The following is a 19,712-nucleotide window of genomic DNA, read 5'->3' as shown; positions in this document are numbered from 1 at the left end:
AGAAGCCTGGGTGTAAGACCTGATTTCACAAATTGGTTTCAGGAAAGGTTGTTCACCCCTCTGAACCTGTTTCATCAACTGTAAAATGGGGATAAATGAGTATGTAATAAGATGTAGATAAATAAGAATTGGTGTAAACTGCCTGGCTCAGGGCTTGACACATGAGAGAACACCTGGCATGTGAGAACCAGTCACCACTTACTGGACACAAGATTTGTGTTGCACAAGCACCTAGGATACAGACCCAGCTCAGAAGGAAACAAAAATGGGCCTTAACCACCCTGCCCCTGCCCTGTGTTCCGCCCCCCACCTTCTCTGATGAGCTAAGTCTCCAGGGGTCCCTGAATCCATTCTTCACACCAGAGCTGGAGCAGGCCTTCTCAAATGCCTCCTCACATGCCTCCTCACGGTGCTCCCCTACTCTGTGTCCTTAGTTGGGCCTCCCATAAAAGCCCCTGGACTGCATGCCGGGGATCCCCTTGCTCCAGAGCTGATTCTGCTTGGTGGTGGTAATTTTTTTTTTTTTTTTTTTTTTTTTTTTGAGACGGAGTCTTGCTCTGCCGCCCAGGCTGGAGTGCAGTGGCCCGATCTCAGCTCACTGCAAGCTCCGCCTCCCGGGTTCACGCCATTCTCCTGCCTCAGCCTCCCGAGTAGCTGGGACTACAGGCGCCCACCACCTCGCCCGGCTAGTTTTTTGTATATTTTAGTAGAGACGGGGTTTCACCATGTTAGCCAGGATGGTCTCGATCTCCTGACCTCGTGATCCGCCCGTCTCGGCCTCCCAAAGTGCTGGGATTACAGGCTTGAGCCACCGCGCCCGGCCTGTGGTGGTAATTTAAAATAAAAACCAAAAATGTACACGGCCTAAGAGAAAATATGGAGATGGAGCTGTGGCTCATTCTCCTCTGTCCCCCATCCTGTCACGGGGGACTGGACTCAGAAGTCGGTGAAGTGGGTCACTCCAGGGCCTGGCCTGGCCTGCAGCCTCCACCCTCAGGCCCAGACAGCTGCTCTCCACTTCCCTGCCTATCAGTCCCCTGCGGCTGGTGCTCTGTGCCCAGCATTTGACTCAGTCCCGAGCCTCTGACCCCATTCAGGCGAGGCCCTAGAAAAACTGGCTCTGCATGTAGGGGAGGAGGGAACAGGGTCGGTGGTGCTGCTATGTCCCGCAGGGACCCTGGTAAGGCCATCGTGCGGCCCCTTCAGTTTGGAGGCTGGGATCTGGACAGAGTGGGAGACCGGCGGCTGGCCCCCCTGTGACCTTGGACAAAGCCTGGAGCTCCGTTTCTCCCGGTGCCCAGTGAGGGGTTTCGGAGTGTTCGGAGTCCTTTCTAGTCCTGGGTGGGAGTGGGCTTGCCTAGGGACCTCAGGCCCGCTCCAGGGACACCTACGCCCTTCCACTTTGGGGCAGGGAGGCGCCGGTCCAGGGCGGGGAGGAGCCACGGGTCCTGCCCTGCCCGCCCCGTCCAGGTGCTGCCACCGTAGCCGCCACTGCCGCCGCCGCAGCCGCGGGGGGCCGCCCGCACCCGCGTCCGAGCCCATGGCCTTTCTGACCACCTGGAAGGAGGCGGCCTCCCGGAAAAGCGACCGCAGGTACCGGGCAGGGGCGGGGACTCGGCGGAAGGCGCGGACGGGACCAAGGGACCGCCGGAGGACCCAACCGAGGTCGGGGAAACAGCTGAGGGGCACAGCTGGGGAAAGGGTTTGCGGCTGCTGGGCGTGGGGGTCGGCCGGAGGCCCGGGAGGGGCAGCGCCGTGCGCCCCCTGCTCTCTGTCCTCGCCCCCAGCAGGGCGGGGACTGGGGAGGGTAGACGCCGTCCCACCTGAGCGCCGCTCAGTGTCGCAAAACGCGGGCCACCTGCGAAGGCCACTCGGTGAGCGGTACCTCAGGCGGGGCTGGCGGTCAGGTTTGGGCAGCGGTGTCTGCGCTCAGGCCTCCATCCTCTCACCTGGTTCTCCCCAGGTCTGCATGAGCCAAGTGTGGGCACGCTGTGTGCCCGGACAGATGAAGCCAGGGCGCTGTGTCCCTGAGGGGTTGTCCACATCCGAGGAGCAGGTGGGGCAACTCCTGGGTTCCAGTCCCAGTCCAGGGTGAGTTATGTGCACCCCAGCTCCTCCAAGACGAGCCCTGCAGGGTGTGTCAGCCACCTCCCTAGCTGGCCCTGCCGCCGGGATAAGTTAGTGGGCCCCAGTTGTGTTCCTGTGAGAGGAGACGACAGGCCTGACCTCTCTTCTGAGGTTCAGCCCTCCCCTTCATACTTACATCTTTAAAGTTCACCCTGCTGTGCCAGGGAGAGGGGAATGCAACTGTCCTCCCAACACCTCCATCTGACTGTCCTGTGAACACCTCAAACTTGGCAAGCCCCAAACGTGTTCCTCCTCCGGTGTCCCCGTGTCAGTGAATGGTTGCCCAAGCCCAAAACCAGGGCGTCATCCCTGACACCTCCCTACCTTACTCCCACCCCCGTCTACAAGTCCTGTTGATTTTACCTCCCAGTGTCTCTCAAAGCTGTTTATTCTCCTTGGACTATTGCATCAGGCCCCCTTCCCCAGCTCCTCCAGGCTCTCCCTTTCTACACATCCTTTCTAAAGCACAAACCAGACCAAGCCATTTTCTACTTTAAAACCCTTCCATGGGCCAGGCATAGTGGCTCATGCCTGTAATCCAACACTTTGGGAGGCCAAGCGGGAGGATCGCTTGAGCCCAGGAATTTGAGAGCAGCCTAGGACACATAGCAAGACCCTATCTCTATATAAATAAAGGAAAAAACATTAAAGAAAATAAAACCCTTCCATGGCTCTCCACCACCCTTTGGCGGCTGTCATTCAGCCTTTCAGCCACATTGTTGAGCACTGGTGTGCTGGGCCAGCACTGCACTAGGCACTGCAGGTGTGGTGTTACTTCAGACATACAGGTCCTGCTCTGAGCGACCAGGTTCTAGTGGGAGAGAGACATAAACAAGTAGACAAACAAGTAAACATCAGAAATGGATGCTGGGCGAGGAGTACAATAAGATAATGTGATGCACAGTAAAATTGGCGGTGCTGAAGCATTGCAGGCAGGTTAGCTCACATCAAAGCCTGAGCTGTGTCTGAGAAGAAAGGAGGGCGAGTGATGGAAGATCACTGAGACCCAGGAAGCAGGCTAGCCAGAACAAACAGAACCAGGAATTTAGGTTTCACTGTGTGGTGGGAAAACACTAGAGAGCTTTAGCAGGGCATTTACTTATTTAAAGATGACCATGCTGTCCTATGGAGAAAAGATTTTTGTGGACAGACCATTTTAATGCTGGATCACTGTCACCTCTTCCTTTTCTGTTTCTTCACTACTTATGGAAAGGGGACAGGGCTCATTTGTCCCCATGTTCCCAGAGCACAGCACATAATAGGGCTCAGAGTGCATTTCGGTTTTGATGAGGACATGAGGGGATGATTTCTGAGGAGCACGAGATCCCTGGGCCACATGGCTTTCTTGCCTTCCAAGACCTGCCCTGCCTGGGAGAATCCAGCTGTGCATCGTCCTGTGGGCACCTGGGAGCTTTCGGGGTCTCCCGTGTGTGTATGTTACTCACCTCTCAGTGTGCAGGGAGAGCAGAGGGGAGGCTGGCGTGATGGTCCAGGAGAGAGATGCTGAGGTGTGGGTTAGGAGAATGGAGGGAATGGGAGACAGAATTTAAGAAGGAAGAATTGAGAAGCAGTGAATGGACAGGCTGAGGAGAAGGTGTGGGGGTGGTCTCTGGTCAAGCAGAGGCCTCCACATCCCCCAGTGGGCCTGTGTGAGGAAGTGCACTGTGAGCCTGCGCACATGCGCCTTTGTACTTCAGCTGGAACTTGCTGGGCACAAATACCCAGAGAATTTGTGTGGGCAACTCCCGGTGGCCCACACAAGGTCTCACACCCGAGGCTCAAACCTGGGACTCCATTCTCCCAGCTCAGGACCTGTGACCTCTCCACCCTCACCCCTCACCCACCACACCACCCTGTGTCCCACAGCATAGCCAAGGGCAAAGAACTTGGCAGGGGGATGGGGATGTGGAGGGGTGCTCAACCACTGCTCTGCTACTTACTGGCTCTTTGACATTGATTCATTGTCTGATCTGTGTGAGCCTCAATTTCCTCAGCTGTAAAATAATAGCCACTCTCTGAGCTGTGGAAAGATCTATTGAAGTCATTTGTAAAGGACCTAATAGTCACCGGGGCATATTCGGTGTTCACTTCCTTCTCAGTACTGGTATGAGGTAATCTTCCTTCCAGGGTATTTCCATTGAGCAGAGAGGATTCTGAAAGGTTTGGGAGTCAATTGTGGGATTCCAGGCACCAAAATTGGGTAGCTGGGAACTGCTGGGAAAAGGAAAGGGGACCATTCCTAACGCCAATGCATGTTACAGTGGGGACCACCCCCTACTCAGCCTACAAACCAGGCCCTTCTTAGCCATACCATAGCTAAGTCGTGGTAGAAGCGCCCACTCGTGGTAGGAGACAGCATCAAAAATAAAAGGGAGTGTACAGACAGGCAGATTGCTTTGGAGAGAGTAATTGAGTGGCAGATCTGCTGTGGGAGGGAGGGGCCTCCTCAAGAATGGAGGGGCCCGGCCTAGGAGGCTGGAGGCCTGCTAGGACTGCTTTAGTCAGAATTCCTGCTCTTGAGCCTGAGTTCTCCTGAGCTTGAGCTGGAGGAGCTCTCAGATGCTTCTAGGTTGGGAGTTTCTAATTTGGTGGCTGGAATCCTTGGGTGGCTTTGGGGTCTCTTCCTTGGGAATTAATTTGGACTTGAGGCCAGTGCTGAGTTTTGACCTCTATGATTCTCAGATCCTGCAAGTTGAAGCATTTGTGATTCCCAGACTTGTGATTTAAAATTCCAAGTTTTACAGTGTTGAAGCTTTTAATCCCAGGACTCTGCTCTGCCCCCTGTTACTGAGGATGACTGTAAGGGGTAGGAGAGGGCTCTAGTGTGAGAGGCACATTGTGGTCCCTCAGATCCTCAATCCCTGATGACAAGACCTTGAAAGACATTCAAGCAACCTTTGTCCCACTATCAGTTATGGAGGGGTTTAAACTTGGAACATTTAGGTCCTTTTGGGTGTCATTGAGAAACAGATTTGGGTTGCAACTTCAGTTCTGCCAGCATGCCACATTTCCTGTAACCTCTTCAAATCTGTGATCTGAGGTGCTTGATTTGCTTTGTCCTTTCCTGAAGATTTCTGCCTCTCAACGCAGTTTCTCTCTGTGGCCAGCTCCATTCTCTCCTAACACTCACCTGCTTCTCCACTCAGTAGGAGGCATGGCTGCCAGCAACTTCCAAGCTCAAGTCGTGGGATGGTAAATCAAAGCAGTGAGTACTCTGGAGCCACATAAGCTGGTTTTGTTTTTTCAGTGTGTGTGTATTGGGGGGTGGGGGGGTGTTATTTTTTGTGAGACAGAGTTTCACTCTTGTCGCCCAGGCTGGACTGCAATGGTGCGATCTCGGCTCACTGCAACCTCCACCTTCCGGGTTCTCCTGCCTCGGCCTCCGGAGTAGCTGGGATTACAGTCATGCGCCACCTCGCCCACCTAATTTTGTATTTTTAGTAGAGACAGGGTTTCACCATGTTGGCCAGGCTGGTCTCAAACTCCTGACCTCAAGTGATCTGCCCGCCTCAGCCTCCCAAAGTGTTGGGATTACAGGCGTGAGCCACTGTGCCTGGCCTTAGGCTGGTTTTGAAGCCTGACTCTGAGACTTTCTAGCAGTATGACTTTTGACAGGCTGTTTAGCTTCTCGTGCCTCAGTTTCCTCATCTGTAAAATGTGGGTAATGTTAGGACTCGCCTCCCAGGATTGTTTTGAGGATCGGATGAGTTAGTTTATGTAAAGCACTGCCTGGCACACTGCTATATCAGCGCACGTGACGATTATAAGAGGAAGGGCTAGGCCGGGCGCGGTGGCTCACGCCTGTAATCCCAGCACTTTGGGAGGCCGAGGTGGGCAGATGACGAGGTCAGCAGATTGAGACCATCCTGGCTAACACGGTGAAACCCTGTCTGTACAAAAAATACAAAAAATTAGCCGGGCGTGGTGGCGGGCGCCTGTAGTCCCAGCTACTCGGGAGGCTGAGGCAGGAGAATGGCGTGAACCCGGGAGGCGGAGCTTGCAGTGATCCTCGAGCCACTGCACTCCAGCCTGGGAGACAGCAAGACTCCGTTTCAAAAAAAAAAAAAGAAGAAGGGCTTCACCAGTTTTAGTCTGAAAAAGCTCAGGAGACTACTCTGACTGGTGCTTCCTTCAACCAATCACTGTTCCCTGAGAGGTGGGGTCAAGTAGGAGGCGGCTCCTCACTCAGCCAATGGGCTGTAGGAGAGGGGAGGAGAAAGGGGGCGTGATGCGGGAGGAGGGCAGCATTTAGCAAATGTGACCACAGAGCAGACCTTAAAGCTGTAGTTTCATGACATACCCAAATTATGATATATTTGGAGCACCCTGCCCATTCCTCTGAGTCCCTCTGCTGTTTTTGATGCTCTGAGATCTGAAAACCGAAAGGTCCCTCGTGGCCCCTCTGGGGGCCTGTGCCACCCACCACTCTTCTGTGTTGTAGCCTTGCCAAACACAGCCATTCTCTCCCTGACTGCCACCACCACCCTGTCCTAGTGGGGGAATGGTCGCTGAGGCACTTTGCTAGATCACCTTTCTTAATTCGTTCCCATTCAGGCTGCTATAATGAAACAACATAAACTGGGTAGCTCATAAACAGCAGAAATGTATTTCTCACAGTTCTGGAGGATGGGAAGTCCAAGATCAAGGCAGATTCAGTATCTGATGAGGGCCTGCTTTCTGGCTCGTAGATGGTGCTTTCTTGCTGCGTCTTCACATGGAAGAAGGAGCGAGGAGTCTCTCTTGAACTTCTTTTATAAGGGCACCAATCCTGTTCATGAGGGCTAATCACCTCCCAAAGGGCCCACCTCCTAATACCATCATCTTAGGCGTTAGGATTTCCACATATGAATGTTGAGGGGATGCAAACTGTCACTCTACAGCAATCACCCCATGCCACTGGTGGGACAGACCCTTCCCTTAATTCCCCAGCAGCTCGACTGTGGCCAGGCTATACCTTATCTATTTATTTATTAATTTATTTTGGTAGAGATGGGGTTTCACCATGTTGCCCAGTCTGGTCGTGAACTCCCGGCCTCAAGTGATCCTCCCATCTCAGCCTCCCAAAGTGCTGGGATTATAGGCATGAGCCACCATGCCTGTTCAGGCTTTAATTTTTAAAAACACCTTAGGAAGCAAGGAGTGAGGGACAGATGATTTTACGATGTTATGGCCCTCTCCCCTCAGCCATCCTGGAAGGAGCCTTCCTGTAGAACATCCACATCTGGGAGGGCCCAATGTGTCTTCCAACATCTTCTTTCCCAGGAGAAAAGAGGAATTTTTCTCTTAGCCCAAGATCCCCGAGCCTTCCTTTCTTATGCTAAGATTGGCTATAAAATAATAGATCAGTCTTTCCCAGGTGAACAGCAGTGCAGAAATCTACCACTTTCAAGTAAAATCCTTTCCTGCCCTATAAATGGCTGGTCCTTTGCACCATGACCCCCCTGCGAAAAGGACAATTATATTAGGACTAGGTAGGACATCAGAGACCCCATCCACGTGGAACTGGGCTAAGACACTCCATTCCTTTTGGCTCCTTTTCCTCCCATGGGAGTGAAATTTGTTTTGCCTCCTGCAGCCTCAGGTGTTACTCCTTAGCTTCCCTCTTACAGGGTCTGCTCTGACCAGCACCCACACCCTGCAAGAAGCAGCACTGCTGCCACTCAATTAATTTCAAGCTAAGAAACATCCTTCCTCAGATACGTACAGTAGCTAAATCTCAGATTGAAAGAAACTGCTAAGTAAATGAGTATGTGAGCAATTGCTTTACATCTGGGTGGTTGAAAGGCATACCAAAGGGCTGTCCCTGAGCACAGGACAGGCCACTCAAAGGAGGATAAATCAGGTCGGGCATGGTGGCTCACACCTGTAATCCCAGCAGTTTGAGAGGCCAAGGTGGGTGGATCACTTGAGGTCAGCAGTTCAAGACCAGCCTGGCCAACATGGTGAAACCTTGTCTCTACTAAAAATGCAAAAATTAGCCAGGCGTGGTGGTGCATGCCCATAATCTCAGCTACTTGGGAGGCTGAGGTGGGAGGATCACTTGAAACCAGGAGTTGGAGGTTGCAGTGAGCCAAGATCGCACCACTACACTACAGCTTGGACAACAGAGTAAGACTCTGTCTCAAAAAAAAAAAAAAAAAAAAAAAGGAAGATAAATCTCCACTTGACAGTGCTGCACTCGGGTGGGCACCCTTCTCCCCTTCTCTCCTCCTTTGCTTGCCACTGCTCCCTCCAAACCCCAGCTCCTCTCCCCTGGACACCTTCTGAACTTGCCTGCTGCCTCCAGAATGTTCTCTTCCCCTTTCTCTGTGATCTGTAAAGAAAGAGACCTGCCTTTGACTGTGCCCCAACAGCCAGCATGTGACATGCAGCATCATCTGTAATCCACACAACTCTGACCAGGGAAGCCTTGTTTTCTCCACTTTAATAGATGAGGAAAGTTAGGCACAAGGAGGTGAAGAGTGTTGCCCTGGATTATAGTGAAGAAGCCAAAACTCAGATTCAAATATCCTATTCCCTGCACTATATTGTACTACCTCCCCCAGAAATGGCTTCAATACCTCTTCATGCTTCCTAAAATGCATAGATGTCAGGATTTTCCTTTTAATATTAGGTGGATAATTTTGTGTTCTGCTTTCTTCATATTTTTCCATATTCTAGCAAATGTCTTTATGCAGCAAGCCTTTTTATTGAGTCAGGCACTGTTCTAGGCACTGGAAATATATTACAGAACAAAATAGTAATGCAAAAACAAAAAAATTCCTGAAGCTGGGCACAACCACATGTCCCTAGAGTCTCAGCTACTCAGGAGGCTGAGGTGGGAGGATCACTTGAACCCAGGAGTTCAAGACCAGCCTGGGCGATAAAGTGAGACCCCACTCAAAACAAACAAACAAAAACCCTACCTGTGGAACTTAGTTTCATGGGGAGAGGGAGAATAAATGAACAAGCAAAATAAAAAGCTGTCACATGACAACAAGCACTGTGGAAAAATAATGCAGGGCAGAAGAACTGGGAGGATGGGGGCAGGGGTTCAACTTTAAATAGAATGGGGCCGGGCGCCATGGCTCACACCTGTAATCTCAGCACTTTGGGAGGCTGAGGCGGGCAGATCATTTGAGGTCAGGAGTTTGGGACCAGCCTGGCCGACATGGTGAAATCCAGTCTCTATTAAAAATACAAAAATTAGCCAGGCATGGTGGGGGGCACCTATAGTCTCAGCTACTCGGGAGGCTGAGGCAGGAGAATCACTTGAACTCGGGAGGCGGAGGTTACAATGAGCTATGACTGCGCCACTGCACTCCAGCCTGGGCGACAGAGTGAGACTCGGTCTCAAAACAAAAATGTATTAAACAGAATGGTCAGGGAAGGCCTCACAGAGACGGTGATATCTGAGCTGAGACCTGAAGAAGGTGAAGTAGTGAATCGTGTGAGAAGAGCATTCCAGGCAGAGGGAATAGCGAGTCCAAAGGGCCTGAAGTAGGAATGTGCCTGGCATATTTGCAGGTGAGCAAGGAGGCCAGTGTGGCTGAAATAAGAGAGGGAATAAAGGGAAATGATGTCGGGAGATGATGGCAGCATACAGATTGTGCAGGGCCTCATGAGCCATAGACAGACTAGTTTTTGCACTGAGGAACATGGGGAGCCTTTACAGGGCTTTGAGCAGAGTTGTGATGTGATCTGGCCTAAGTGTCAAATGGGCCTGGTGCTGTGTGGATAATAGACAGTAGCAGACTACAGTTGTGTGCCACCATGCCCAGCTAAGTTTTTATTTTTTGTAGAGACAGGGGTTTCACTATGTTGCCAAGGCTGGTCTCCAACTTCTGGCCTCAAGCAATCCTCCTGCTTTGGCCTCTCAAAGTCCTGGGATTACAGGCAGATGGAGCCAATTTCTATTCCCACCTGCAGTGTGTCAGGTAGCTCATCTGCCCTAAAGATATGTAGCTCATTTAATCCTTGCAACAACCTCATCATCCCCATCATCATCATCCCCATTTCAGAAACGAGGTTGTTGGCCCAGGGTGCCAGGTGCAAGCCCTGGCTTTCAAACCTGCTCTCTGAACTACTGTCTAACTGGATGAGTTCCTTGGGACTGCTCAGCTAGGACATAGGGGGCCAGGAGTCCATCCAGATCTTCTTGGCTCTGCATCCCAAGTTCTGACCCCTGAAAGGATGCCACTCAATGCTGGAAACCCCTCATTAGAGCTCTGACCTTTTTTCAGTTAGAGCTGTTCTTGGTCCCTTGTGCTAACCCAGGCTCCTTCCTTAGACCTACCCTCAGCAGCTCCTCGAGACCAGACTTGGGTAGAAGAGCCCAGATCCTAGAACACAGACCCTCAGAGCAGGGAAAGCCCTTGAATTCTTGGCCCAAATTTCTCTCCCCTTTATATCTGGTGGGAAGAGGAACTGCCCCAGAATGAGGCAGTGACTTGCAAAAGGTCACATAGCTAGTCGGGGGCAGAGCCCATGCCTGCCCAAGGAGCAGGAATAAATCCTTCCTTAAAGGCCCTTGCCAGAAAATATTTAAGATCTGTCCCTGTCACAGCCCTCCGAAGGCCCTTTGTTGATGGGCCTGTTCACTTGAGAATTGCTAACGAGCCCAAGCCTGTAACCTGCGAGGGTGGGGCTCACTAGCTTTAAGAAAATCTACTTTATAGTCACTAGTTCAGTGGGAGAGGAAGGGTTCTAGAGTCTGAAGAGGGGGGATCTGGGCTGGCAGAGGCTGCAGGTGTTGGGGAGGGGCACTTCATGCCAGGGAAAGGCCTGGAGGAAGGGGCTGGGATGGATGCTGAGAAGGGGGAAGGAGTCACCCAAATAATGCCCAGTAATCCGCACAGCATCCCTGAGAGTTTGGGATTATTATCCCAGATTTACAGATGGGAAAACTGAGGTTCTGAGAGGTACAGGCAGAGCTGACTTCATGGCTTAAGCTCTTTCTGCAACAATGGCATCATGTGTCACCACTTGCATCCCTCATTTCGATGACCTCTCTCACTTAAAACACCCCTCTTTTCTTCTCTTCTTCCCCTTTTCCCTAGAGAATAAGAAATCAAGACCTGGGTTCAAGCTATGGCTAGATGTTTGTCCAAGCCTCTATTTTCTCATCTGTAGGATGGGAGGTGATGCTATTACAAACTTTCTAGGGCATTCTGAGGTCTCATTTAATAGGTATTTATTAAGGGCCTTCTTCTTTGTTTTTTTTAGACAAGAGTTTCTCTCTGTCACCCAGGCTGGAGTGCAATGGTGTGATCTTGGCTCACTGCAAGCTCCACCTCCTGGGTTCAAGCCTCAGCCTCCCGAGTAGCTGGGATTACAGGTGTCCACCACCACCACTGGCTAATTTTTTTTGTATTTTTAGTAGAGACGGGGTTTCACTATGTTGGCCAGGCTGTTCTTGAACTCTTGACCTCAAGTGATCTGCCCGCCTCAGCCTCCCAAAGTGCTGGGATTACAGGCATGAGCCACTGCGCCTGGCCATATTAAGGGCCTTCTTAAGTTGACAATGGCACAGGTGAAAGCAGTCTGTGAAGGTTCTCAGGGCCATTGAGAGGTGTGGTGACGCTGGTGATTTGTTCTTGCATGTTGGGGAGGAAAGGAGGGAGAAAAGCAGGCCTGGTATCTCCCAGGTGTAACACACCAGGAAACAGGTCTCCTGACAGGAGGAAGGCACCCAGGACTCAGGATGCTCTCCCATCGCCTCAAGGTGGGGACACACAGGTGATCCAAGTAAGGTCACCTGAGTTGGGGAGGCAGAAATGATGATGGTGACTCACAGACCCCACCCTGCGCTGGGGCTGAGCCAGAGCTCCTGGGGGCCGGGAATGGCCTGGGTGGGGCCCTCCTGAGGGGTGGGCCACTCTGATATGCTGACTCACCAGGTGAGTGGCTCCAGCATCACTGTCCCTGTGGTGGTGCAGGGAGAGTTCCAGCTCTAAAGGCAGCTCTTCTGCTTCCCTTACTGAGCTCATTTTTCATCTGTGAAATGGGGAGGAAAGTAGTGTCTAGTGGTACACCACAACCATCACCAGGGCATTTATATAGCACTCTGCTATTTTCTTTTTTTTTTTGAGACAGAGTCTTGCTCTGTTACGCAGGCTGGAGTGCGGTGGCACCATCACGGCTCACTGCAGCCTCAACCTCCTGTGCTCAATTGATCCTCCTGCCTCAGACTCTGGAGTAGCCGGGACTACGTACCCCATGCTGGGCTTTTTTTTTTTTTTTTTTTCTGAGACGGAATTTCACTCTTGTTGCCCAGGCTGGAGTGCAATAGTACGATCTTGACTCACTGCAACCTCCACCTCCCGGGTTCAAGCGATTCTTCTACCTCAGCCTCCCAAGTAGCTGGGATCACAGGCATGCACCACCACACCTGGCTAATTTTGTATTTTTATTAGAGACAGGGTTTCTCCATGTTGGTCAGGCTGGTCTCGAACTCCTGACCTCAGGTGATCCACCCACCTCAGCCTCCCAAACTGCTGGGATTACAGGCATGAGCCACCACACCTGGCCTGGCTTTTTTTTTTTTTTTTTGTAGAGACACGGTCTCACCATGTTGCCCAAGCTGTTCTCAAACTCCTGGGCTCATGCAGTCCGCCTGCTTTGGCCTCCTAAAGTGCTGGGATTACAGGTGTGAGCCACCGTGCTCAGCTTATATATGAATTCTTAATACTCAGAGCAACCTTGGAAGTCGGCAATATTATTTCCATTTTACTGATGAGGAAACTGAGGCTCAGAGAGGTGGTAAAGTGAAAATTAAATAAGATGATCCATGTTAACCCTGAACACCATATGTAGCATGTAAAAAGCCTTTGATGTGTGTCAGTCATTGTTATAATAACCTCAGAGGAAAACTGTAAAGTGCTAGGCCCCGCATTAGTGTCTGGTGACTAGTCAGGTACCTGATGTCAGGCCCTGAGACACAGAGATGAATCAGACCAGGCCCTACCCTCCAGAAGCAGACAGTCACATACAAACCTCACTCCTTGCTCCCCACCACCCCAAACACACATACCACACACAGACAGTGACAGCCCAGGGTGATTAAGGTAGGTCAGAGGGGGTTAGGGCGGTGGGTGCACAGGCAGTCCCTGACCCGTCTATGGAGGGAGGGCTTCCTGGAAGAGGTGACATCTGAACTGAAACCTGCAGGATAAGGAGGAGTTTTGGCATATGGCAAAATGTCAACAAGTGTTGGTCAAATACAGTAAAGGTTTACCTTAGAGCTAATACAGCTTATAGCTTCAGGATTCCTCATTTACCTGGCCCCTTCCAAGGCTCTGGGGGAACCCTCGCAATTTTATACAGGCTGACTATCCCTAACCCAAAATGCTCTGGACCAGAAGTGTTTCAATTTTTGGATTTTTATGGATTTTGGAATTTTTTTTTTTTTTTTTTGAGACGGAGTCCGCTCTGTCGCCCAGGCTGGAGTGCAGTGGCCGGATCTCAGCTCACTGCAAGCTCTGCCTCCCGGGTTTACGCCATTCTCCTGCCTCAGCCTCCCAAGTAGCTGGGACTACAGGCGCCCGCCACCTCGCTCGGCTACTTTTTTGTATTTTTTTAGTAGAGACGGGGTTTCACCATGTTAGGCAGGAGGGTCTCGATCTCCTGACCTCGTGATCCGCCCGTCTCGGCCTCCCAAAGTGCTAGGATTACAGGCTTGAGCCACCGTGCCCGGCCTGAAGATTTTGGAATATTTGCACATGCATAATGAATTATCTTGGGGATGAGATCCAAGCCTAAACATGAAATTCATTTGTTTCATATACACCTTACACACATAACCTAATGGTAATTTTTTTTTTGGCGGGGCGGAGGGGACAGAGTTTTGCTCTTGTTGCCCAGGCAGGAGTACAATGGCGTGATCTCGGCTCACTGTAACCTTCGCATTCTGGGTTCAAGCGATTCTCCTGCCTCAGCTTCCCGAGTAGCTGGGATCAGAGGCATGTGCCACCACACCTGGCTAATTTTGTATTTTTAGTAGAGATGGGTTTCTCCATGTTGGTCAGGCTGGTCTCAAACTCCTGACCTCAGGCGATCCGCCCGTCTCAGCCTCCCAAAGTGCTGGGATTACAGGCGTGAGCCACCGTGTCCGGCCGCCTAAAGGTAATTTTATACAATATTTTTAGTAATTTTGTGCATGAAACAAAGTTTGTGTACACTGAACCATCAGAAAGCAGAAGTGTCACTCTCTCAGCCACCCATGTGGACAACCTGTGATTATTTGGCATCACCATCATTTTTGACTCTGAATTCATGTGCTCCCAATAAGCATTTTTTTTTACCCTTATTCAGACATAAGTACTTAACAATAAAAATATAACATGCCATTAATGCAGTGAAAAAATAAAGTGTTCAGGGTAACTCAGCAGCACATGAGCATCAGTAGAATGGCTGTGGCCGCTGTAACAACAGCACAGCAAACATGGCAGGCCTGCAGTCTCCAACTACAGTGCTGAAAAAGCTTCAAGTTTCAGCCTGGGCGCGGTGGTTTACGCCTGTAATTCCACTGTGGGAGGCCAAGGTAGGCGGATCACTTGAGGTCCAGAGTTTGAGACCAGCCTGGCCAACATGGCAAAACCCTGTCTGTCTCTACTAAAAATACAAAAATCAGCTGGGCATGGTGGCACATCCCTGTAATCTCAGCTACTCGGGAGGCTGTGGGATGAGAATCCCTTGAACCCTGGAGATGGAGGTTGTGGTGAGCCAAGATCAAGAGATCGTGCCACTGCATTCCAGCCTGGGCAACAGAGTGAGACACTGTCTCAAAAAAAAGAGAAAAAAAAAAAAAAGCTTCAAATTTTGGAGCATTCTGGATTTCAGTTTTTCAAATTAGGAATGCTCAACCTGTATTGGTAAATTTGTATTTTTTTTTTTTTGAACAGTGGCCTCCCCATTGTAAGCTTCTGGATCCACTCCTGGTTACACAAACGACTAACAAGTGACAAGGGAGGAAGGTGTGTTCCACACAGAGGGAACAGCATATTTGAATGCCTAGAGATTTGAAAGCACATGGCATGCGATAGGGGCCCCAGCCTCATCACCCTCTTTACACATACTGCTGGTGGCCTCACCATCCTTACCCTTTCCCACCTCCATGCCTTCATCCATGCTGCTCCCGGATCTGGTACACCCTCTCCACGACTTCAGTTTGTTTAAATAATATAAACTTCAAGGCTCAGTTCTGTCACCACCTCTTCCAGGAAGCTCCCCAGGCTCTCCCCTTGTCTGAATTCTTTATAGTTGCTGGTGGATGTCATCATAGCTTGTTTCTAGTAGTTAATTATCTTTTTCGTGCCTGTCTATGAGACTCCCAGAGATGGGATGATTCTGGCAAATGAGCACCTGGCCGCTGCTCACAAATGGGCAGGATGGGACTTCACTGCCTTTCCAGGCAGTCTGCTTAGATTTAAGCAGCTACCACCAAGCCCAAACTGCCTGGCTCCCCTGGGATCTGGTGCAAGTCCTGTCCCCACCATGGTTGCTGCTGCAGGCTGTCCCCTTCTGCTGCTTCTGGCGTCCTGGAGGTCATGGTTGCTCCAGGGGAGCTACAGTCCTTCCTTACTTCTGTCTCTTCCTTTGTGAAGGGACAGCTCTAATGGCAGCCACATGCTCTGATGAGTCATGGTTAAGAGCAGCATCTGGGGCCAGGAGGTGGTGGCTGGTTAACTCTTCATGGGCCAGTGGCTCTCTCTGCCAGAAGATCAGGTCAGGTGGAGACACTCGCCTCAGGGCTCGGTGCACAGTGGACATTTGGGGAGTGTTGTGGGTGACCCCCACACAAGCGCTGGGAATGCTGGGGAGAGGGGGCCAAGAGGGGAAGTGGCCAGAGTGTTGGCTTTGGATTCAGGAGGGATGGATTCCAGTCCTAGCTTGCCATTTACTAGGTGAGTGACCATGTGTGAATCAAATGAACCGCATGCCTCAGTTTTCCCATCTATAAAATAGCAATTATGGGGATCATTTGAGAAGGCAGTGTGAACTGCCAGCTAGCAGTGACTGCTAAACCGCGTTTTTCCCGCCTTCTGGTCTCCTGCAGTCACTCAGTGGGCAAGATGGTGGGATTAAAATCCAGGCCTGGCTCTGGGGGCTGTCTTTGTCTGCACGAATGCCCTAATTAATGCGGGACCATGGTGACAGCTCAGGTGGGGGCCGCTTCGGAGCGGGAGCCGTGGGGAGGGGAAGTGACAGTAAAGTGGACCTCAGGTCCCGGAGAACTTCTAGCACCAAATAGGTGGGGACGTGTGAGGAGGGCGCCAGCTCCCGGCCCGGGCGGTGTCTGCGCAGAGGGCGCCGGGCTCTCACCTGTCGGAGCGGGGGTGGGGGCCGCCCGAACCCCCTGGCGGTGCAGGAGCGCGGGTCGCCGCGGGCGGCCATGGCCCCACGGTGCGGGTGGGGAGACCGAGGCCCGGCCCGGCCCCGCCGCCTTCCCCGCCCCCGCCGCGCCCCTCCCCGGCCGCCGCGTCCGCGACCGCACAGCGCCCGGCTCGGGGTTCCGGCGGCAGCACCTGGGCCGCTGCTGGCGTCCGGCTGGGGCAGCGCAGCCCGCGCCCCTCGGCGATGACCTCGGCTGGCGCCCCGGGAGCCCTGCCCGCGGGGTAAGTGCGCGGCTGGGAGGCCCGGGGGCGCGGGCGGCGCCGGCTGGGGCCGGGGCGGGTGGCGGGCGCCACGCCAGGCCTCCCCCGCGCACCAGCCTGGGGCCGCACTGCGGCTTCCAGCCCCCACCCCGCCAGGCCCCTGGGAGCCGCCGCCGCCGCCAGGAGTGGGGGCGGGGGGCTGCGAGGAGGCGGAGGCGCGGAGACCCCGGGTCGGTCACTCCCCTTCTGGGTCCCAACTTTCTCACGGAGCTATAGTCACAGACACATTCAGAGCAGCCTTCCCCACCTGCCTCGTGGCGTTCACTCCTGTGGGGTGGGCCCTGTTACTCTCATCCCCGTTACAGATGAGGAAACTGAGGCACAGCACTTAAGTGACTTGTCATCGGTCACCCAGGAGGTAAGAGTTGGGGGTGGGATTTGAACTCAGTTCCGTCTGTTGTCAGATCCCCCTACCCCATCATCTTCAGGGACATTAGGGGAATTTAAACGGCTAAGGTATGGGCCAGCCAGGCCCATTGGGTGCAGCAGGAACCTGGATAGTAAAAAGTGAGTGTTGTCACCTTCAGCGTGGCTCTCCTGCCCAACCCTACCCACATCCCACTGAGAAACCCCTGTGGGACCCCTACGTAGATCACCCCCGCCAGTGGCAGACACTACGGTTGGGAGACCTTCAGCAACTCTCTGCTTTTCCTGGGCCCCAGTGGGCAGGGAAGGGGGCAGCTGCTAGGAGCCCTGACTGCTGGGAGGTTGCTGGGCAGAGAGCCGGCCCAGGTGAGCTGGGAGGAGGGCTCACCCTGCCTGGAGCCTCACCACCAGTGACAATATTTGCTAAGGGCCGGAGGCGTGACACGTGAACAGGGAGGTGACGAGGCTGGTGCCAGCTGGCAGCTAGAAGCCTCCACAGGGCTTGCGTGTGTGTGGCTGTATCAGGGCTTGGAAGCTGGGTTGCTGGGGGACACCCTGGCCTGGGAGAGGGTTGCGTGGCGAGTTTCAGCTTGATCATCTTTGTTGTATGACTTTGGCCAGTCCTTTACACTTCCTAGACTTCTGGTCCCTCCTTTGGAAAACACAGAGAAGTGGGACTGGCTGCTCCTTTCCTGCTCTGGGCCCAAGTCTTTGTAAAGCTGGAGGTTGGGTAGGTTCCTTCTGCGCAGCCCTGACTGAGCACCACCACCCTGCTGGGTCCAGAAGAGTGGTTTCCAGGAGAGAAGGAGGGCATGGAGCAAGGTATCTATCAAAGAAGTCTAGACTCCAGGGCTGAAAACCACATTCATCCCACTTCCTTATATGCTTACATCCCTGCCTAAGTGCCCTCTACAACCCCGGGCTCCTCTGGCCCTGCTGCAGGCCTCAGGACAGCAAGCTTGCTCTTCTCACGGGGGTGGGTCTTCCTTATGCGCAACCGTACCTGCCTCTCTGCATGCCTGCCCACTCTTCTTTGAAGCCACCTGTCCATCTGTCACCACCCCTGGTTAGGGTCATCCTAGTGGGGTCTGAGCAGAGGAGGGCCGCACGCAGCAGGACCATTCTCACCTTCACTACAGAGACGCTCACTCAACAGACACTCAGCAAGGCCTGCTCTGGGGCCAGATGGTCATTGGTGAACAAATCAAGCCTTAAATCCCTACCTCTTTAAAAATTATGAAATATTTTAAGTCTTCAGAAAAATATAGCAAATAGTAAGATGAACTCACATACCCTTGCCACCCAACTTTGTCAGATATTAACATTGTGCCCCATTTATTTTATATTCTTTTTAAGAATATAAACCATAGTAGAGACCCTTGAAAGTCTTGTGGAAACCTCTTCCCTCCTTCCCTCTCCAGAATTGATTGCCATCCTGAATTTAGGTTTTATCATTTCCCTGTTTTTATTCTTTTGCTCAATGTGTGTAAATCTTAAAAATATGTAGTTTGTTCTTACTTCAAAGTTTTCTGTGAATGGAGTCCTATAGCATGTGTCATGCTGCAGCTTGTGTTTTCATACTCAACTTCAGGTCTCAGATTTAGCCTTGATCCTGCAGCTGTTGTCCCACTTGCCCTAACGTGTGATACAGCACCCTATGTAGACACCTCCGTTTGTTTATTTATCCTTCTTGATGGATGTCGAGATGTTCCTAGTGTCTTGACAGTGAATATTCTTGTACGATTGTCCTTTGCACATGTGTTTCACGAGGGTGGCCCCTAGTAGTGGAATTACTAGGTTGTTGGATATGTGCACTCGATCTGAAATGAAAGGAAATGAAATGAAATGAAATGAAATAGAGACAGAATCTCACTTTGTTGCCCAGGCTGGTCTCAAACTACTGGGTTAAAGCGATCCTCCTGCCTTGGCCTCCTGAAGTGCTGGGATTACAGGTGTGAGCCACCGTGCCTGGCCCACTCAATCTTTTAAAGTTATTTAGTTTCTTTATAAAGTCAGTGCTACTTGATCAAGAAATGATGGTAAGGCTGCGTGCAGTGGCTCACGCCTATAATCCCAGCACTGTGGGAGGCCCAGGCAGGCGGATCACCTGAGGTCAGGAGTTTGAGACAGCCTGGCCAACATGGTGAAACCCCGTCTCTACTAAAAATACAAAAATTAGCTGGGCATGGTGGCACACACCTGTAATCCCAGCTACTCGGGAGGCTGAGGCAAGAAAATCTCTTGAACCCGGGAGGCAGAGGTTGCAGTGAGCCTCTCTCAAAAAAAAAAAAAAAAAAAAAAAAAAGATGGTAATACATAATTTTAGAAAAAATAATAATTACTCACATTTTCTGAGTACTCTTGTGCTTTCCATAGTTTTAGTTGTTCTTCACAAAAACCGTGGGAAGTAAGTACTGTCATTCCCATTTCCTTGATGAGGAAACAGAGGCTCATAGAGGGCATGGAACATTCCCAAGGTTATCCAGCAAGTAATAGCTGCAGCTTGGGTCTAGGGTTGTCTGCTTTCAGAACTCTTGCAGGCCACACTGCATTAGGTCATGCTACATCACTCCGTGACACATTTAT

At 51.9% G+C, this 19,712-nt stretch overlaps 1 protein-coding gene across 4 annotated transcripts in view; it reads left to right on the top strand.

Annotated features, from left to right (window-relative positions):
- The first annotated feature begins 1,478 nt into the window (after positions 1-1,478).
- TTC39A (tetratricopeptide repeat domain 39A) overlaps positions 1,479-19,712 on the top strand; it is a 59,337-nt gene continuing 41,103 nt past the window's right edge. Inside the window, exon 1 of one of the 4 annotated variants that reach the window (XM_050749958.1) lies at positions 1,479-1,593. In XM_050749958.1, coding sequence (XP_050605915.1) covers positions 1,541-1,593 — 53 coding nt within the window. In that variant the 5' untranslated portion in view covers positions 1,479-1,540. Of the gene's footprint in view, positions 1,594-15,822; positions 16,011-16,598; positions 16,722-16,960; positions 17,119-19,712 lie in introns of those variants that run through there. The other 3 variants (XM_050749873.1, XM_050750020.1, XM_050750085.1) reach the window with 3 other exon arrangements.

This window comes from Macaca thibetana, chromosome 1, assembly GCF_024542745.1.
Source record: "Macaca thibetana thibetana isolate TM-01 chromosome 1, ASM2454274v1, whole genome shotgun sequence".
Lineage (NCBI taxonomy): Eukaryota > Metazoa > Chordata > Mammalia > Primates > Cercopithecidae > Macaca > Macaca thibetana.
Note: the sequence above shows the minus strand (reverse complement) of the source record. Positions and strands in the feature narration are given on the sequence as shown.